General features: G+C 34.3%; 3 protein-coding genes across 3 annotated transcripts; 2 read left to right on the plus strand and 1 right to left on the minus strand.

Moving 5' to 3' along the window:
* The first annotated feature begins 90 nt into the window (after nt 1–90).
* LOC107186618 (protein O-mannosyltransferase 1) lies at nt 91–3,544 on the plus strand. The gene is made up of 7 exons (XM_015574517.1): nt 91–445; nt 643–821; nt 1,134–1,435; nt 1,534–1,708; nt 1,786–2,872; nt 2,976–3,277; nt 3,358–3,544. Exons 1-7 carry the CDS (start codon nt 326–328, stop codon nt 3,542–3,544), a joined length of 2,352 nt encoding a protein of 783 aa, XP_015430003.1. The 5' UTR covers nt 91–325.
* A 953-nt stretch (nt 3,545–4,497) lies between these two features.
* Nucleotides 4,498–6,734, minus strand: LOC107186922 (BTB/POZ domain-containing protein 2-like). Its single transcript, XM_015574892.1, has 5 exons — nt 6,453–6,734; nt 5,351–6,366; nt 5,001–5,273; nt 4,756–4,914; nt 4,498–4,662 (listed from the first exon to the last, which is right to left on the minus strand). Exons 2-5 carry the CDS (start codon nt 6,245–6,247, stop codon nt 4,498–4,500), a joined length of 1,494 nt encoding a protein of 497 aa, XP_015430378.1. The 5' UTR covers nt 6,248–6,366; nt 6,453–6,734.
* A 424-nt stretch (nt 6,735–7,158) lies between these two features.
* On the plus strand, nt 7,159–18,755 carry LOC107186317 (rho-associated protein kinase 2). Its single transcript, XM_015574162.1, has 12 exons — nt 7,159–7,260; nt 8,100–8,426; nt 8,641–8,801; nt 8,884–9,222; nt 9,309–10,442; nt 10,532–10,832; nt 11,194–11,609; nt 11,699–12,340; nt 12,417–12,827; nt 12,902–13,118; nt 13,213–13,435; nt 18,179–18,755. The coding sequence occupies exons 2-12, from the start codon at nt 8,246–8,248 to the stop codon at nt 18,264–18,266; spliced, it is 4,113 nt and encodes a 1,370-aa protein (XP_015429648.1). The 5' UTR covers nt 7,159–7,260; nt 8,100–8,245; the 3' UTR covers nt 18,267–18,755.
* Nucleotides 18,756–19,516: the final 761 nt, after the last annotated feature.

The following is a 19,516-nucleotide window of genomic DNA, read 5'->3' on the forward strand; positions in this document are numbered from 1 at the left end:
GCCTAATGTTAACTCATCTATTTTACACACTAAATGTACTCGACAATCCATTAAAATATTTAGTCATTTTTATTTTCTATTAGTAAGAAACTGAGGATATCATAGTCTCATCCACTATTCAATTTTTTTTTACAAAGGACAGTGTTGTGTCGAAACTGGTCGTCGAAACTGTTGTTCCACCGATGACGTGTGGGTTGACGCTAGACAGCAAGTCAAGCAAGTAGCGTTTCGACAGTTTGCCTTCATTTTCTTTAAGTAAAAGAATCAGAATAACCAAATTAACATACGTACTGTAAGAGTATTCTAGTAATAGTAAATTCATGCGATGGAAGTTCGTCGCAGGCGAACAAGAGCACACGATAATAAGCAGTGGCAAGTGCAAAGCGCCAAGTTTGATTCTGAACAGATTCCTGCCAATTGTGTCGGAGATATTCAACAAGATGAAGTGAGAAATTAATTTAAAATGAGAAATATGATTCTTATGTTTAATATGAATCGAAACCATCCTTAAAGTTTGCCGATCCGTATTTTATTTAATATTTTTATATGTACATTATGCTAATGTTTTATGTTTTAAATTTTTCATTAATTTCATTTTTATTGTATATGTCTATAACTGTATGCCGAGTTATATTTTTACAGCATGGTGGAGAAATTCCTTCATATACGTTTGAAAAATGTAAGACGAGAGAACAATTGGTAACCGCGTCAACACAAACCCGAATTAAAATAAATTTCGAAATTGATTTAATTTCAATTATTTTATTGGTTACTGGAATTGTTACTCGTCTTTATCGCTTAGAAGAACCACGCAGCATTGTGTAAGCCATTTTTTTATACTTATAATAAACAGTAAAAATAATTCTATATGAAAATAACTCTTTATAAAATTGGATTTTGTTTAATGTACATACTATTAATTCCGTTTGATGTTCCTCGCGTTAACTTTTTGCGAACACTGGTTTCTAAACGGTTGTCCGTAAGTTGTGATCTTTAATGTTTATTTTGTTTTTCATGCAGCAGTTTCATTTCTAGCGCGAAATTGTTTTGAAAAACTTATTCCTAGCTATATAAACATAAAACAGTCATGTATTTGTTTTGACTAGAAAGACAAATTTTATTTGTTAAAATAGATTTGATGAATTGCATTATGGAAAATATGTGGGACTTTATATGAAAAGGACATTTTTTTTCGATTCGCACCCCCCTCTGGGAAAACAACTTATTTCCGGAGCAGCATATTTGGCGGGTTTCGATGGTCAATTCAAATTCGATAGAATTGGAAGCCCCTACGTGGGTAACGTCCCATTGTTCGCATTGCGATTAGTACCCGCATTATGTGGTAGTTTTTTAATTCCAACAGCATATCACTTGATCCTAGAATTGGGTTTAAAACAATGGACTGCAACATTAGCAGGAATATTATTATTATTCGGTAATTTAACACATATTTTTACTATGATACATTTTATTATTATATTCACTGTTTCGTAATATATACATATATATGTATATAATCTTATTATATTTCAGATAATGCTCTCTTAACACAATCCAGATTTATTTTAATGGAAAGTATTTTAATGCAATTTTCATTATTTGGGTTGATATGTATCATGAAATTTAGAAAAGTAATGGATCAACCAACAACTTTATCATGGTGGATATGGCTAATTTTGGGTATTGCAAGCTTAACGTGTGCATTATGGTATCTTTAAAAAATATGTTGTATAAGCTTCATAACTATTATGTTACAGAGAACATAGCTATTCTTTTTTTTTTCAGTGTAAAATATGTTGGATTATATTCATTGATTCTTGCGTTATCCTTAATTGCTTATGATTATTGGACTCTCATACCAAGGAAGACTTTATCCAGTACAATACTATACATGCATCTTCTAGTGAGAATTATTGTAGTGTTGGGTACAATTTTGACAGTTTATTTAACTGTATTCTATATTCATTTATCAGTACTCTCTAAAGCTGGACCACATGATTCTGTAATGACAAGTGCATTCCAAGCAAGTTTGGAAGGTGGTCTTGCTAGTATTACAAAAGGTCAACCGTTAGAAGTTACTCATGGTTCACAGATTACTTTAAGACACACATATGGAAGAGCTTGTTGGCTTCATAGTCATAATCACATGTATCCATTGAGATATCCAGATAATCGAGGTAGTTCACATCAACAGCAAGTTACATGTTATTCTTTCAAAGATGTCAATAATTGGTGGATTGTGAAAAAACCAGAAAGAAATGATTTAGTTGTTACCAAACCTAGTGAACCAGTAAAACACGGAGATATAATACAATTAGTACATGGAATTACAAGTCGAGCATTGAATTCACATGATGTTGCAGCTCCAATAACTCCTCAAAGTCAGGAGGTGTCTTGTTACATTGATTATAATGTATCAATGCCAGCTCAAAATCTTTGGAGAGTGGAAATCACTAATAAAGACAGCAATGGTGATGTGTGGTATGCTATTCAAAGTCAAGTACGTTTAATACATGTGACTACTGATTATGCATTGAAGTTCAGTGGTAGGCAATTGCCTGATTGGGGTTTTAACCAACACGAAGTAGTAGCGGATAGATTAGTAGATCAAACGGATTCCATATGGAATGTCGAAGAACACAGATATACCAAAAGCGAAGATCAGAAACAAAGAGAAAGAGATTTGATTAATGCTGAAATGATTCCATTACAAGCTACTACTTTGAGTTTCTGGGAAAAATTTGTGGAGTTACAGGTGAAAATGCTTTTTAGTGGTCAGGAAGGACAAAATAGTCATATGTATTCTAGTGATGCTTTAGATTGGCCATTGATGTCTAGAGGAATTGCATATTGGGTTTCAAGTGACAGTAATGTAAGTGAAGTTTAATTACAAACGTATACATACAAATTACTTGAATGAATTAGTGTTGGTTACTAGTGTTCATTTGTTTCAATATGTTCTTTTTTTGTCACAGGCTCAAGTACACCTTTTAGGAAATATAGTAATTTGGTATTCTGCAACAGCCTGTATGATCATATATTCACTTCTATTAATATTTTATATGTTAAGAAGAAGAAGAATGTGTTTCGATATTACACATACAGAATGGAGCAATTTTTCTAATACCGGAAGTATTTTATTAACTGGATACTTGCTACACTTCTTGCCTTTTATATTTGTTGAAAGAACTCTTTTCCTTCATCATTATTTACCGGCATTTATCTTTAAGCTATTGCTTACAGCAGCAACAATAGAACATCTATATTATTTAATTGGGTATGTTGGGAAATTATTAATACTGTCTATCTTATTCAATTATAATGTATTAAAATTCATTAATTACTTTCTTCTTACAGAACTAGATACCAACAAAATGTTTTAGTGCATATATTAAGATGCAGTACTTTTATATGGATAGGTTTTATTATATATGTATTTAAAAAATTTTCTGTACTTAGTTACGGTACAATACATTTAAGTGCTAAGGAAGTTTTGAAGTTAAGATGGCGGGACACATGGGACTTCATTGTACATAAAACTTAAGAGATACTAAAATTTGAAATATTTCATGTAAGTAAATTGTTATTTATTTATACTAAAAAAAAACTTTAAAATATATCAAATGCATTGTGTCACCAAGCCATATGTACATTTTTTGTACACTATAATGCAGAAATTTGAACAATTTTTGAATTTTTATATATAGATCATATATGCAGAGTACAATTGACATAGATTTATTATAGTTTGTATTGTAAAGTATGTACTTAATACATAGACTGATTATATTTTATGAAATACTCGTTAATTACTATATACGTTTATATACGTACTTTGTATACGTAAAACAAATTTATAATACTCACGATCGTTGTACGTTAATGTGTAATATAAAATTTATATGTTAAAGAAACAAATATGTATCTGTACACTAAAATCTTAAATAGAACTCAATAAATAAAGTGATATATAAAAATCTTGTATCATATTTGGTATCATGTACACTGAATGAAATACTTCATATACTTAGCTATAAATCGAATGACATATATAATATATAAATGATGTGTTACATATGTTGTTACAAATAGATAACCATATTTTTATAAGAAGTTTTTATAAATTATTTAAATAAAAATGATTTTAAAGAAAGGAAGAAAAGTATATATATGACATTAATGACTATCTGTTTTCAAAATTTGAGATTCAAATTTTCTTATTTGTATAACAAAATTTTTTGTACAGATAAAAAAAAGTTGGTTTTGTACAGGGCTTAGTTTCATTATAAGTAGAACCAGTGAATACAATTTTGTACAACTCTTAAATTTAATTTTGTAATTCTTATGCAGGATAGCACCAACATAATTTGAAAAATAAAATAATGGACTAATAATGTACAATAAAGTAGACTTCTGTCTTATCACACATTCAAAAAACGTATTTAAATTTCTTTTACATAGATAAGTCAATTTTATTATTGGTATATAATACCAACATTACTTATGTGTAAAAACTATAGATCGAATTAAACCATCTCGCACACTCTCCTTACTGTTACCAATACCAAATGAGAAAACCACAGAATTACACTCTGCACTTTCAGAGCATAATCCCATTGGATAACAACCAACTGAATTAAAAACAACTCCAACTCGATATACCTACAGTTGAAATGAAAAACGAGATATATTGAAGAATTATATAGAAGTTTGCATTATATGAAATTTAAGATAGTTTACTACGTGTATATATACCTTATGTTTTAGGACGTAAATAGGTCGATTAAATGTAATTTCCACAAGAGTGTTAATATTCACTTTTGTCGTGAAATGCGTGAAAGTTAATCTTGTACCATCAGAATCCAAGAGATGAGCATACAAAAGTTCAGTGTACGACATATCAGGACTCATATCCTATAATAAATGAATAGTTATTGATAATTAAGATCAAATAAGATCCGATTAAATTGGCCTCTGCACACTTTACTTACTGCAGCAGCCTTAAGTTGAGTAGGTACTTGCACACCCAGTACACAAATATCTTTATCTGCAGTAAAAGTAACAGAACAGTCTAACACATTGGAATTAAGACAATCTGTTTCATGAAATACTTTTCTAAGACCATAATATTTTGATCCTCCACGCATGCCTCCCTCCATTACTGTTGCAGCATTGTAAAAACGTTCAAATGAATGTGAAGATGGCGAAGGCCAACAATGTTGTGTATGTGAACAGCTGGAGTATGGTGTACATGTACATGGTGCTTTAAATTTCTAAAAAACAGCAGATTTCATGACAGATATTGAAAACTTAAAATATACTGTTATTCTCCAGTGTCTTTGGAACGTACCGAACAATCTATTGCTCCAACTGAAGCTTTTAATGATTCAGCTCTATTACGTGCATCAGTTGAAAATCCTTCAGGCATAGGTGTTTTATTTCCGACACATACTATATTCATAAGAATTGCAAAAGCTTCAGTTTGAGTGAGCAATGGTGATATACCTGGACCTTCTGCAAATTCTTGAGGACTTAATCTTAAAAATCTGATTTTCAATAAAGCATCGCCAATTACAGATCTCAGTAATTTTCCATCACTAGGATCAAGGGATTTCCTTGCACATTCAGCTTTTGCCCAGCATTCTACAGCATTAAACAAGTCAATTTCAGAATTTATTAGCAAATAATCCTGATCTAACACTGTTAATAAAGTTGCTAACTCAACATCTTCCCAATTAGTTTCTTTCAAAACTTCGTTTGTCTTTGTGCGAATAACTTGAAGACATTTCTCCATAAATATTGGTTCCTCGAATAATTTAGCAAATTCATAAGCTCTGCAGGCTTTTTTTGGAGATAAATCGGACCATAAATATTTTGTGCATAGTTCCACTAGTGATGGAAGCATATACTTCTTTGCACAATAACACAATTCACAAGCTAATTCAAAAGAACTCAAAGTAACTATATCTGTATATATATACTGCAATAAAGCTTTAAAAGCTTCTGGTTGCACATCTTGAATTGGTATTGGATCATTTTTCTCTGCCATGCCTCCAAAAAACATTGCTTCGAAAACAGGACTGGACATGGCCAAAAATAATTTGTGTCCCTTTAATATTTGTTGATGAGGTTCTTGTCCAACAACAAACTTGCAGTCAGACCATTTTCCTGTCTCCAATAGATACTGGCCACGTTCCGAAATCTTTTGCTTGTTGATTTGCCAATCACGAGGCATACCCATCTCCATAATGATGAGAGACTATGTACAATGAATTGAGATTCACACAATAATATGTTGATTAAAATGATGAAGTCAAAAGATAGAAAACATCGATTCTTTAAATAATAAAACTTCTGTGCTAAAAGCTGTAAATAAATAACGTGATAGAATTGTGGATTAGATATCCTATGAGTAACATTCTAAACATATTTAACTTGATGACTATACATACCTATTTCTGAAATATGTGTTATCGCTATAAATACAAAATATGACATAAACGGTGCTAAATAAGTCCGTGGAACAATACAGTGGGCATCAAAATACGCGCGGGAAAACAGAATTTTCTTATATTACAAAACTGCGAGGTGTACTGCATGAATTTTAATCGTGTCGTTCATTCAGAATTTCACGTCTTCGAGCGACTTTCCAGTTAATTAAAGAAATAGCAAATACAAGCAGACCGTACAAGACAGACACCAGTATTTCACTCAGTGCGTAAACGCTACGCCATTTTGATTATTCCCACACTCTATTTTGTACGTCTTTTTCCGAAGTCGTTGATGCTCTGCCTCAACGACGTTAATGTATTTATCGATAATTCGCACGAAATTTTCTAAACTTCGTCAGATTTGAATAAATATATATATGCATGGAGAAACTCCAATGTTACTAATTTTTAAGTAACAATCAATTCAAGTGGTGTTACGTATAGTGCGAACAACCAAAATTTCCTTGAAGATATTAAGTTATTTTTAAATTAGACTATGTGAAAGCATGTGTCTGGAATAGTTGTCAATTTTCTCAACTAAAAATTGAGGATTATTCTTTAAGATTTTATGTAATTTCAAAAACTGTTCACATGATTTTAAGTTTTCCGCGGATTTTTCATTGGCTTTGATGACCGTTGTGAATTTTCTCAATGGCGCATGCACAGCTCAGCTGTGTGCAATCGCGACCAATTTATTAGAAAAATAATGTATTTTATAGTATTTTTATCCAGTTAGAAGGAGTACTGGACACGGTATTCATAATATTAGGTATGTTGAATCGAATTGTTTTCTATCGATAATTAATCGACTATGGAATGTACGGGATATGTTAAAAATCTTTTGTGACGAGATCAGAAGCACCTGCATGGGATCCACCTTAGCTCTACAAGCTTCCTGACAGACTTCTTCGGCTTGTCAGTTCGTGAATTTTTTATTTTCTATTTAAGTATCAAGATACAAAACGAATATTAGGTTTTGAATTTGTCTAATAACTTTTGCGAGTCACATTTTTACTACACAAATTCTTTTGGACGAAACTGACAAGACGAAGTAGTGTAGTTTTGTTTGCAAGTTGATACTCAATTTGAAGTGAAATATATTTAATGATATATAAGTTTTAAAGTTCTCCACCTTACAATAGTTCTACTATCAGTGTTTCTTAATGACCGTTCGTTGTATATAAATCGTGTTGAATCATTATATACACATTGTGTATTGCAGTGTTCACCAAATTTTTTATCCACATTAAGTCCAATTTTGTTTTTTTCTTTTGGTTTGTTCCAATTTTTTTTCACTTAGAGGTGAAAACAGAGGTGACAATTTTATTGGACTTTTACTCTGTGCTGTTTAAGAGAGTGTTTATTTAATTATTGCCCAAGTGTTTAAAAATTTTTGTTGTAATGTATAAATTATACAGCAACCAATTTTAGTATTGACCATATGCATACATTGCTGTTGTTGATTACATAGGTTTCATAAAGAACTAATAGAAAAACTTGCACATAATTTTTATATGATAAATTTTTAAGGTTTCAATATTTTTATATTTGACATAAATATTTTTGTAAAGAAGATTAATGTGAACAATTTATATTTTATTCTTTTAGGAAACATGGACTGCCCGTCTAATATTACAACAGTGCTTAAATTATATTCAAATTGCATGTAGTCTTTCCAATCCGCATTACTTTTGATGCATCAAAAGGAACAATACATTTTTGAGGTAAATTATCCTTAGCTTCTGCTAGAAGAAATGGATACAGTAAGAGATGAAGACAGGCGCAGGCGCCTGAGGGTGCTGGAGGAGCGTATAAGAGATCCAAGAAGTGTTACGAATATCGATTGTCTGTTGGATACAGTCCAAGCCTTGGTGGCAGATTGTGATCATTCTAGTGTAAAACGTATGAAGAATATAGAAGCATATATGAATAGATGTAAGTATCTAGTTCTTTCTGTCAAGAGTATATATACACAGAGAAAATTGTATTTTTTTTTACTTAAAAAACTAAAAAGTTTTATAGAAATAGTGAGAAGTATCTAAAAGTATTGTATGACAGTAGTAAAGAATTGTATTTTAAAATGTTGGTCTTGTTAAGTTTCTAGGCGACACTTGAATGGAATATAAACAAATATTGTTTTAAATTTCAGATGACTCAGTCGCTCAAGATATTTGCAAAATGCGAATGCGTACAGATGACTTCACTTTGATAAAAGTGATAGGTCGTGGGGCATTTGGAGAAGTACAGTTAGTACGACATAAGTCTACACAAAAAGTGTATGCCATGAAATTACTCAGTAAATTCGAAATGGTAATGAATGTATACAATTTTTATATTCATAAAGTATTGTATTTTAAGGTATTTTGTTTCTCATTTTTTGCATTTCTTACAGATCAAACGGTCAGATTCAGCTTTTTTTTGGGAAGAACGTGATATAATGGCACATGCTAATTCCCAGTGGATAGTTCAGCTTCATTTTGCATTTCAAGATCAAAAATATCTTTATATGGTGATGGACTATATGCCGGGTGGTGATTTAGTAAACTTAATGTCGAATTACGATATGCCAGAGAAATGGGCAAAATTTTATTGTGCAGAAGTGGTGCTTGCATTAGATGCAATACACCTAATGGGATTTGTTCATCGAGATGTGAAACCGGATAATATGTTACTTGATAAACACGGTCATTTGAAACTGGCAGATTTTGGTACTTGTATGAGAATGGATACTGTATGTATAGATTTTTTTTTATTCTTATTGACTAAATTAGTAACATATGAATTTATGAAAACATTAATTATTGCACTTTTGTTTAGGATGGACTTGTTCGATCTGATACTGCAGTTGGTACACCTGATTATATATCACCAGAAGTACTTCAGTCACAAGGTGGCGAAGGTGTATATGGAAGAGAATGCGATTGGTGGTCAGTTGGTGTGTTCTTGTATGAAATGCTTGTCGGTGATACTCCTTTTTATGCGGATTCATTAGTTGGAACATATTCCAAAATTATGGACCACAGAAACTCTCTACACTTTCCCCAAGAACTTGATATTTCTCACTCGGCCAAGAATTTGATATATGGCTTTCTTACGGACAGAACAAAACGTTTAGGAAGGAATGGGGTAGACGAGATAAAAAGCCATACTTTCTTTAAAAATGATCAGTGGACTTTCGAAAATTTACGAGAATGTGTGCCACCAGTTGTACCTGAACTTTCTGGCGATGATGATACTAGTAATTTTGACGATGTTGACAAAGAAGATGGACCGGAGGAAAGTTTTCCAGTACCGAAAGCATTTTCTGGAAATCATTTACCGTTTATTGGTTTCACATATTCAGGAGATTATCAGTTAATGGCTTCTAGCGGCAATGAATCTGTGGATGGATTAGAAAATCATATTAATAATGGTACAAGTGATGATATTAAAATTTCCCAATTAGAAAATTTATTGGATCGAGAGAAAAGGCAAGTGGAGTCCTTGGAATCGAGACAGAAAGCTTTAACGACACAATTAGAAGCTATGACACGTCGAGAAACTGAATTGCGCGAAGAAATAGGTAGAGCGGATAAGGAACTGACTTTATTACGACATAATTACAAAGAAGCACAACGTAGAGTAGAACATGAAACGGATTCACGTAGGAAAGCAGAGTCGTTGTTCGTTGAATTGAAGAAGAAGTTTGATGAAGAGCAGACAAAAAGGGCTCGCGATGCAAGTAATTCACAACAAACTTCTGAACGCGTCACTGCCTTAGAAAAACAAATTAAAGAAATGCAGTCAAAATTAGAACGAGAAACAGAAACCACAACGAGGTTGCGGAAACAAGCTACAGAAATTACTGTGGCTCGACAAGCTGCAGAACAAATGGCAAATGAGCTACAAGTGGCAAGAGCACAGTTACAGGCACAACGAGATAACTTACAGCAAGAAGTGGCTACATTACAAGTGAGCATTTTAAATAAATTATTATACGTGTTCAATCGTTTTTGTTGCCCAAATCATGTCTTATGTATATTTTTCTTTCCGTTTTTCAGGGACAGTTATCAAAAGAGCGCAGTTCTCGATCACAGGCCTCTTCTTTAACTGCTGAATTGGAAAGTCGTCTCTCCACTCTTCACCTGGAACTTGAACATAGTCGAGAAAAAGAGGAAAAAGCAATCACGGATAATAGACAATTAACAGAAAGAATTTCGGCACTGGAAAAAGAGGCTGCCAGCTTAACTCTGGAATTAAAAGCTGCACAAGCTAGATACAATCAAGAAGTGGTGGCTCATCAAGAAACGGAACGTTCGCGTATACTATCGAAGGAAGAAGCTAATTTGGAAGTTGTTAAAGGTAATATTATTTTTTGTATAAATATATGTTTTTATAATTATGCTTTTGATAAGGGTATATATTTTCATTCTAATATGCATAACAGGCCGAAAAAGTAAAATATTTGAAGGTAATTTATATTAATTCCTATGAATTTATATTTTATTATTTTTAAGTAATATATATAGTTTCATTTGATTATTACTTTTTTTATTTGAACTTCATGACCTTACTAATAATAATTTTTTTTAATTTTCTGCTGCCTGTGTACTTAATGGTATTTCTTCTTAAGTACGTACCTTATTGCACTTAACTAAATAAGTGTCATGTCGGTTATGCAGAAGGCAACCATTGTATTCATGGATTAATATAATTTTAACAGCATTACAAGCTAAACTAAATGAGGAAAAAAGTGGACGACAACGCGCTGAACTGCTTGCCCAAGAGAAAGAACGGCAAACTTCTATGCTCTCTGTGGATTATCGTCAGATACAACAGCGATTGCAGAAACTGGAGGGTGAGCATAGGCAAGAAGTAGAAAAGGTGAAAGTATTACAGGGCCAGGTCGAACAGGAACAGCAGAAAAGAAACGTTCTGCAGACTGATCTTGCACAGCAGTCGTCTGAAGCAGGACGATTACGTGCTAGGGAGCAACAGTTAGTTGGCGAAGTTGCTCAGTTAAGAGAAGCGAAACGACAGATAGAAGAAGAATTACATCATTTGAAAACTCAGAGAAATGTGGATCAGTTGCAGACTAAGGAATTACAGGAACAATTGGAAGCAGAAGCTTACTTTTCGGTGAGATTTTGTTTTATTTTATTACTTACAAGAAAAGTTATCATTCATCTTTGACATTGTTGTAATTAATTTTAGTTTTTCCCTTACAGACTCTCTACAAAACACAGACACAAGAACTTCGTGAAGAACTTGATGAAAAGATACGATTACAACAGGAGTTAGAAGAGGAGCGTAGCTCTTTAGTACACCAGTTGCAATTATCACTAGCTAGAGGAGATAGTGAAGCTTTAGCAAGATCAATAGCCGAAGAAACTGTAGCAGACCTTGAGAAGGAGAGGACAATGAAAGAATTAGAATACAAAGATGGAGTAGCCAAGCATCATCAAGAATTGAATGTTAAAGAACAGGTCATAAACCGCCTCAAAGACAGTGAAAGTGAACTGAAGAAAAACGTTGATCAATACTTCAAGGAAAAGGACGATTTAAGTAAGCGGCTTAAAGAATTGCAGGATCAACTAACTAAAGCACAATCGAATGCTGAAGAAATAGATAAACTCAGTAGTAAATTAAGAACTGAGCAGTTGTTGAAGCAACAAGCAGTTAATAAGTTAGCAGAGATCATGAACAGGAAAGATTTATCTTCAAGTGGTAAAACGAAGAACAAAGCATCCGCAGCAGATTTAAGGAAAAAAGAGAAGGATTGCAGACGTTTGCAACAGGAGCTTACGCAAGAGAGGGAAAAGTACGGACAACTGGCAGCTAAATGGCAGAAGGATTTACAAGATTTACAAGTAAGCGAAATTCAGTGCTTTTTAATTATCATGCATAGTCGTATATACATACTTAACATTTAATATATTCTCACAGGCACAACTGGTAGAAGAGAATCAAGCGAAATTGAGGTTACAAATGGAACTTGATTCGAAAGATTCAGAAATCGAAACTTTGCAAATGAGGATTGCGTCACTCAATTCGGAAACTGCCAGTGTTTCATCCGTTGAAAATGACGGAGAAGATTCTGTTTTATCGGAGCATGGTACCATGAGATTGGAAGGCTGGTTAAACGTGCCAAACAAACAGAACATTAAAAGGCATGGGTGGAAGAAGCAATACGTTGTCGTTTCCTCCAAGAAAATAATATTTTATAACAGTGAAAGTGATAAGCAAAATGCCGATCCAGTTTTAATATTGGATCTAAATAAGGTCTTCCACGTTAGATCCGTTACTCAGGGTGATGTCATCCGAGCCGATGCCAAAGATATTCCCAGAATTTTTCAGGTGAATAATTCATGTGGTAATGAATTTTTCACTCGTTCAATAGCACAACTTCGTCCATTTTCTATATATTATAGTTGCTATACGCTGGTGAAGGTGAGGCAAGGCGTCCTGGTGATGAAGGAAACGCACTGCCCGGTGTGGAACTGCCACAACTTGCGGATAAACCAGGCACGCAGTCGTTAAAAGGCCATGAGTTCGTTTCTATATCGTATCACATGCCAACAACTTGTGAGGTATGCTCGAAACAGCTGTGGCACATGTTCCGACCACCACCGGCCCTCGAGTGTCGAAGTGAGTAGAAAATAGCAATATGCACATTTAATATGTATTTGTTGATTTTCATTGATCGGCGTTTTTATTGTCCACGAATTGATGTCACTTGCAGGGTGTCGCATAAAAGTCCATAAGGAGCATTTGGACAAGAAGGAGGATGCCATAGCGCCATGTAAATTGCACTATGATCCAAACAGCGCCCGTGAACTATTAATCCTAGCTAGTAATCCCGATGAGCAGAAGTATTGGGTTGCAAGACTGTCTAGACGTGTACAGAAATGTGGCTACAAAGCGAATTCGCACGTCGATGGCACGGGACAACGTGTCTCGCCAAGGTAGCGTAGCCGTGCGAGTCAGCGTAACCGGAGACTAAGTAGCTCTCTTGTATTGTGACATCGCATGATTGGGTGTAGCGAGGTTAGAGTCGTTTGATTTTTCTTGCACTTTCATTATTAACACAAATCCATGCTTTCATTGAAGATTATAAATCAAAGGTACAATACTGATACTCAAGTGTTCGGAATAGGTGTGCATCAGTCGAATTCAGGAGGGATTTTTGAAAGTTTCTCCGTTATACGAAACTATTTCAGTTCTTGAAATTCAATTGAAACACTAAACCGTGCGATGTTCCATATTTTATTCGACAAGAATAATTAACAAAGAAAAACAAAGTGTGCTGGTATGGGATACGCGACCGGTAGTTACTAATTAAAAAAAAACGTAGCAGTTGTTTTTAGAAAAAGTAAAAAAGTTACTGTTCTTCTTTCTAATATAGTACGCTTATTGTGACAGAATTGAGTTTTGCTACAAAACTTATATCTCAAGAACGGAATTAAGGATTTTTTTTTCCATGTCACTTAGATACGCATCAATGAAATCGGTTGTGATATGTGTTTCTAGAATTGATAAAAATTACGAATGTTTTTCTCTAACTGGACCAGTACCAATTTGATCACACCCTAACCTGATTTGACACGATCTGATACCACCCAAAGCAACCCGATTACTTTTAGATTAGACTCAACTACTTTCCGCTTCGACACGTGTCAACCTAATTACTTGACAACCCGAATTGACATGGGTTAATTCGAGAACTTTTCATCCTATCCGGGATGGATGCAGATTTGAGTTAAGTATTCCTTTATTATAATCGCCCTTACAAGGGAACTACGGTAATCTGAAAATTCCAATTTCTTTAAAACTTTGCGAGTTTTTCAGGACCACAATAGAACTATCAGGTAATTTTTTGTTACTTTTTGGTTGCTCAGAATGAAAACACTCCTTATAAAGCTTAATATTTGTTTTCTTATTTCCTTGTATATTTTGAAAACTATACTAGATATCAAAACAATTGATGGAAAGACAATTTAACAGCTTTTTACGGTGTATAAAAGTATGCAATGAAATTGTTACAAATTTTTCATTTAAATAAATAAATCAACAAATTTTTAACAATTTTATTGCAAAGGTTTATAGAGTGTAAAAAGCCATTAACTTTTCATTCTAACAATCTTTTTGTATCTATAGTTTTCAAGGTATACAGTGAAAATAAGAGAACACAGATTAACCTTTAAGGGGTATTTTCATCCTAAAGAACCAAAAAGAAGCAAAATATTGTCCGATACTCCTACTAGAAATCTCGAAAGTTGAAAAAAAATTACAATTTTCAAATTACCGATGTTTCTCTGTTAGTTGTCTCTTCATATAATTACATCGCCATTCACACTACAATCATTTACACTATCGCAAGATAAAGCATATAAATAGAAAGATAGCGAGGAGGAGAATGCCAGAAGAAAGGGTGAGGGGTGGAGGGGACGAGTTAATGGGAACAAAACAGGAGTCGTGGTTGCTGTTCGCTATGATCGCGTTGCTAAGACCCGAGCAGTTCGGCTATATCGAGGAAATACTGCACTTTCCAGCGTGTACCGATCTGAAGCAGTTTAATTGTTTCCCGACCATAGTGTTCAGGGCATGTATATCTAGTCTTCATTACATTCTACTTAAAGAAACGAAAAATGAAGAAAAACATCAGTCGTATTTGATGTGTTTATAGTCGTATTTCTTTAACTGAAAGCAATCTGTAAAATTATGTTAGGTAAGCATGCATAAGTGTGTTGTGCGATTGTTTCATTTAAATCATTTAAAATTTCGATTTTATTCTTTGCATTCAAACTATTGGGTTGAATCATAAGTAACAGACGTTCTTTGGCACTAACTTTCATACTTTTCTAAAAAAAGTTATAGAATAATTTAATCTAAAACGTGTTACCCATTATTAAGTACAACTTTTTCTCCCATTTATTTGACAGTTCCTCAATGCTTGAATCAAAAAGAACTCCCGTATTTCCAAAACGAAATTTGACAAACTAATTTCGTACTGTACGTCCTGATCCTACACCTTCACCATTAACGTCACATATCTTGTTCGCATTATTATCATTCTGGAACTCTCACAACATTACATGACGAATATGCTGTTTCGATTTCTCAAATTTGAACTACACAGAAAATTGTACTGGTACTCGATCTATACTTGTTGACTGTTGTTTTTAGACTGTTTTATCCTTAGACATAAAGTAACCATCATGGCGACAAGGGACTGCAGGTCATTTGGAGTTCCCGAAAAAGTTTATGACCTGCACTGGAAATTACTTATGACTCAACCCAATATGTACATATACGTTACTTGGTACTTTTAATCACTGTAAGCTCTACCATGACATTTTTTCTATATTTTTATTCTCCTATAATACAAGTATGTGTACAGCTTTTCTGTTTGAAGGTTTAAAAGTCAATCGAAATAAATTAGTAATGCAAGTCAAAAATTGTTTTGCAACGGTAAACAAAATTTGAATGCGAGAGAAACTACTCTTTGCAAATGAACAATCTGTTACTTTATTTATGTTTGTTATTTAAATATAATTACACAGCTTTAGTTTGATAATATGTCGCAATAAGTAAATTTGCATAGCTTCTCGTATGTTGTTTTTTTCATATCACCAAGTTGCATGTAAATATAGTTAGGGCTGAATATTGATGTGCTGAGCAATATATTTTTATGATATATGCACGGTAAATGTCGGATTTCATAATAATGATGATTTGTTTATGGGGATTACTGTTGACTATACCATTATCTTAATGCATAAATCATGATTAATCTGATTTCGATTAGGATGCATGCAATTTAGTTTGCATATAGCGACGGTAATTGTTAAATATAAAAGTAAATTTTTTGTTTAAGAAAAACAATGATTTGAAGGTATTGGTTTTTGCGTTCGACAACTACACCCTCCTCCAGGCGTTTCAGGCTTAGTAAATACTTTTACGCTGAAAAAATACAAGTAATCCTCGTAGATCTGCAGAAGCGTCGACAAATCCAAAATTTACATTACATCGAACAAAATGCTTTCTCACTGAAATGGGGCTTTCATGTTTATTCTTATATATTTTATATATAAAGACCGCTATTGTGCTTTTCAAGCTTCTATTGTTGTATTAATACACGCAGGGTGTTTTTAAACCAAAACACGAATTCGCTGAAAGGAACGACATAAAATATTTCTCTTCTTTACATGGACTGAACAAAATCAAATATCTAACAAACGATTAGATCATTTATTCATTGAGACTCGTTATTTTCTTCAGTGAGTTCCATTAACGGATTAAGTTTTAAGCAAAAGAAAGTCAGTGTTCATTTTAAATAAGCTTAATTACATTTTATCGCGATCTCACTATAAGTTGTAATTTGTTATGCATAGATTGAACAGGGTTTTCCATGCAACTCTGCGTGTGCATTTTCTGCCACTTTCAGAATTAACAATGCTTTTCGAACTAAAGTGTGCACAACTCCTCAGTTCGAAGTGTCCTAATCTAAAGCATATCAATCAAGATTTACACTGACATACAGTCTATCTAGTAAGAGCGTCACTTGAAAAATGTTTACCTGGATGCAGCTATCATGAAAATTCTGGCGAATTCAGGTAGTCTGACGCCCTCTTTACGACGCTTACATGTCAATATGTTGTCCAATCTCCAGTATTGTTTATAACTACCTGGTATCTTCTGGGCACATTCTCTGGGCGAAGACCGCCATATTGATTAAATTTGGCAAATTAGTTGTTTTAAGTTCTATATATTTTTTCTCGGAGCTTTCATTTCATATATACCCACACATTTTGTGATTTTGAAGGTCAGTCTAAGTATCTGGATACCATTTATCACTCTGTACAACAACGGCTTCGATGTTTAGGATCGTTATCCTCTTGCAATACCGATTTTTCCGTCCGAACCATTCCTCAGGTGATCTTAATAAACCTCTTTGATACATTTTTATCATTTGGGTTGCGTTGAAGTTATCCGTAAACAGCGATAAAGTCCCAAATCTTTGTTTGGAAAAGCATCTCCAAAATTTGCACCTTTGCGGAGTTGTTCACAGTCTGTTGAAGTAGCCGATTCGATGAAGTTGACCGAACACGATTAATAGATATTCGCACTCAAAAAGAAGTTTCATCGGTAAAAAATTACATTTTTTCAATTTCAGTCGATATTTTCGTGTACCCAAACGTTCTTCTTTAAGAATATTCGTTTGAAACGTGTCGCGTACACAGCACTCGTACTTCGAAAACGTCGTTTTCTTACGAAGGTTGAACAATTACTAAAAATTTACCTACGATGCGTCGTAGGGGAAGGGGGTCAGGATACCTGAATTCACTGGAATTTTTATGATAGCTGGATCCAGGTAAAAATTTCGCCAGTCACGCTTTTACTACACCTTATTCAACGAGTCGAATCAGTAACTATAAACAAAGGGAGGTGACCATTTAGGCGGGATAAGGACAGAAAACATTAATAGACACGAATGTTATGTTATTCTTACTCTGACTCGTCTCGTTAAACGGTCAATAGATAGACTATACATGATAATTATTAATTTTGAGCAACTGTAGTTCAGAAGCACCCTGTGTTTGGTCCAACGTTTCGATGTCACACTTGCGAATTGAACGAGCTTCGCCACGATTCACTGTGTCGCGGCTCCGATTTTGATCTAGGTTGATTTCTTTCTTTTTTTTCAGAGAGTCCACCAGGTCTACCTTGAAGCCATATTTATCGGTACAACAACGATCCGCGACACTGCCGGCGAACGCCAGCATGGGCAAGTGACCGTAAACTGGCATCGAGCGATGCCTGGTTTGAAATTCGTTAGTACGACGACTTTCCTGTCGATCCTGGTCGAGCCGGGCAGGTTCGATTAATCGATTTGTCTCGCGTTCTCGAGCCGGGCGGCGGACATTTTTACATGGACTTCGTGACGCCAGACGGGATTCGAGTTTCGTGTGTCTAACCAGCATCCCGGTCGGATCTCTGTGTCCGGACGTAGTCGGTTGGTGATATTGTCTCTTGTATCCCCTTTAATCCGCAGCTAGCTTGTTAGTCGAATGGAAAGAACACGACCTTTAATGTGCAGGGTATTCGTATTATTGATACTTTAAATTATTCATAAACCGTGTGAGAGAGAGAGAGAGAGAGAGAGAGAGACAGAGAGAGAGAGAGAGAGAGAAAGAGAGAGAGAGAGAAACTAGAATAGGACAAAAGATTCCTCGCAAGAAATAGGTCGATATTAATTAACGTTCAGAGTTTACAATAAAATATTACACGAATACGAAATTTAGGCAAAATCAGGTAATTGTATCGAGTCATACCGATTCTTTTATAATAGCCAATGAATTCTTTCCCTTTTGTGTTTATTTTCACCGTTTACTGGTCGTTCAGTTACTATGTGAGCGGGGAATAAATGGCCGATCACCATTCATGCTTGTAGCATTATAATTCTGTACAGTTCTTTATGAATGGTTTGAAATGCTGTTGTCTAAAATTGATATCGATTCTACAAACTTGAATCTTCGTCACCTTATAGAAGCAGTTAAAGGAATTCTACATCTTTCACAACTGTAGCGGGGGTAACGGTAATCCAAACACGTTCAAACGGCCGTTTATTTCCCGCCAACGAAATCCAACATGGACGTCTCAAGTGTAACGAAACAATGTGCAAAATGTGAATAGGCGAGCAGAACGACCGTTCGAGGTGTGTTGCGCGATGGAAGAGCAATCATTGATGATAATGTTTACAGAAGAACGTACGGGTCGTGACGAATGAGAAACGATGGCCGTGTTATGGTACTCGGTAAATCCGCACGGTGGTCCCCAGGACCACTGAATCGTTTTATAAACCTTTTTCCACGGACCGAGAGAATGAGGATCGAGTTCTTTTTTTTATAGTGATTTTTTCCCGTAGACGCTTAAATATGATTTTTCCCTTGTACATACTTTTTTAACAATTGTTATCCTGTTGATTGCGGCCCGTTCGTTAGTGTCGGGACGATCGCGTTGAGGAGGGAATAGGATGTTCTTTA

Source organism: Dufourea novaeangliae, unplaced genomic scaffold (genome assembly GCF_001272555.1).
Source record: "Dufourea novaeangliae isolate 0120121106 unplaced genomic scaffold, ASM127255v1 scaffold14, whole genome shotgun sequence".
Classification (NCBI taxonomy): Eukaryota; Metazoa; Arthropoda; class Insecta; order Hymenoptera; family Halictidae; genus Dufourea; species Dufourea novaeangliae.

What these genes read in the sequence shown, in the direction of transcription:
- LOC107186618 (XM_015574517.1), top strand. Translation starts at nt 326, where the DNA reads ATGGAAGTTCGTCGCAGGCGAACAAGAGCACACGATAATAAGCAGTGG. An exon ending in GGGTTTCAAGTGACAGTAAT is followed by an intron (nt 2,873 to 2,975) that starts GTAAGTGAAGTT and finishes TTTTTGTCACAG; the next exon opens with GCTCAAGTACACCTTTTAGG. An exon ending in CATCTATATTATTTAATTGG is followed by an intron (nt 3,278 to 3,357) that starts GTATGTTGGGAA and finishes TTCTTCTTACAG; the next exon opens with AACTAGATACCAACAAAATG.
- LOC107186922 (XM_015574892.1), bottom strand. Translation starts at nt 6,247, where the DNA reads ATGGAGATGGGTATGCCTCGTGATTGGCAAATCAACAAGCAAAAGATT. An exon ending in AAGTACCTACTCAACTTAAG is followed by an intron (nt 4,915 to 5,000) that starts GCTGCTGCAGTA and finishes CATTTATTATAG; the next exon opens with GATATGAGTCCTGATATGTC. An exon ending in TTTACGTCCTAAAACATAAG is followed by an intron (nt 4,663 to 4,755) that starts GTATATATACAC and finishes TTTCAACTGTAG; the next exon opens with GTATATCGAGTTGGAGTTGT.
- LOC107186317 (XM_015574162.1), top strand. Translation starts at nt 8,246, where the DNA reads ATGGATACAGTAAGAGATGAAGACAGGCGCAGGCGCCTGAGGGTGCTG. An exon ending in TACTCAGTAAATTCGAAATG is followed by an intron (nt 8,802 to 8,883) that starts GTAATGAATGTA and finishes CATTTCTTACAG; the next exon opens with ATCAAACGGTCAGATTCAGC. An exon ending in AGGATTTACAAGATTTACAA is followed by an intron (nt 12,341 to 12,416) that starts GTAAGCGAAATT and finishes ATATTCTCACAG; the next exon opens with GCACAACTGGTAGAAGAGAA.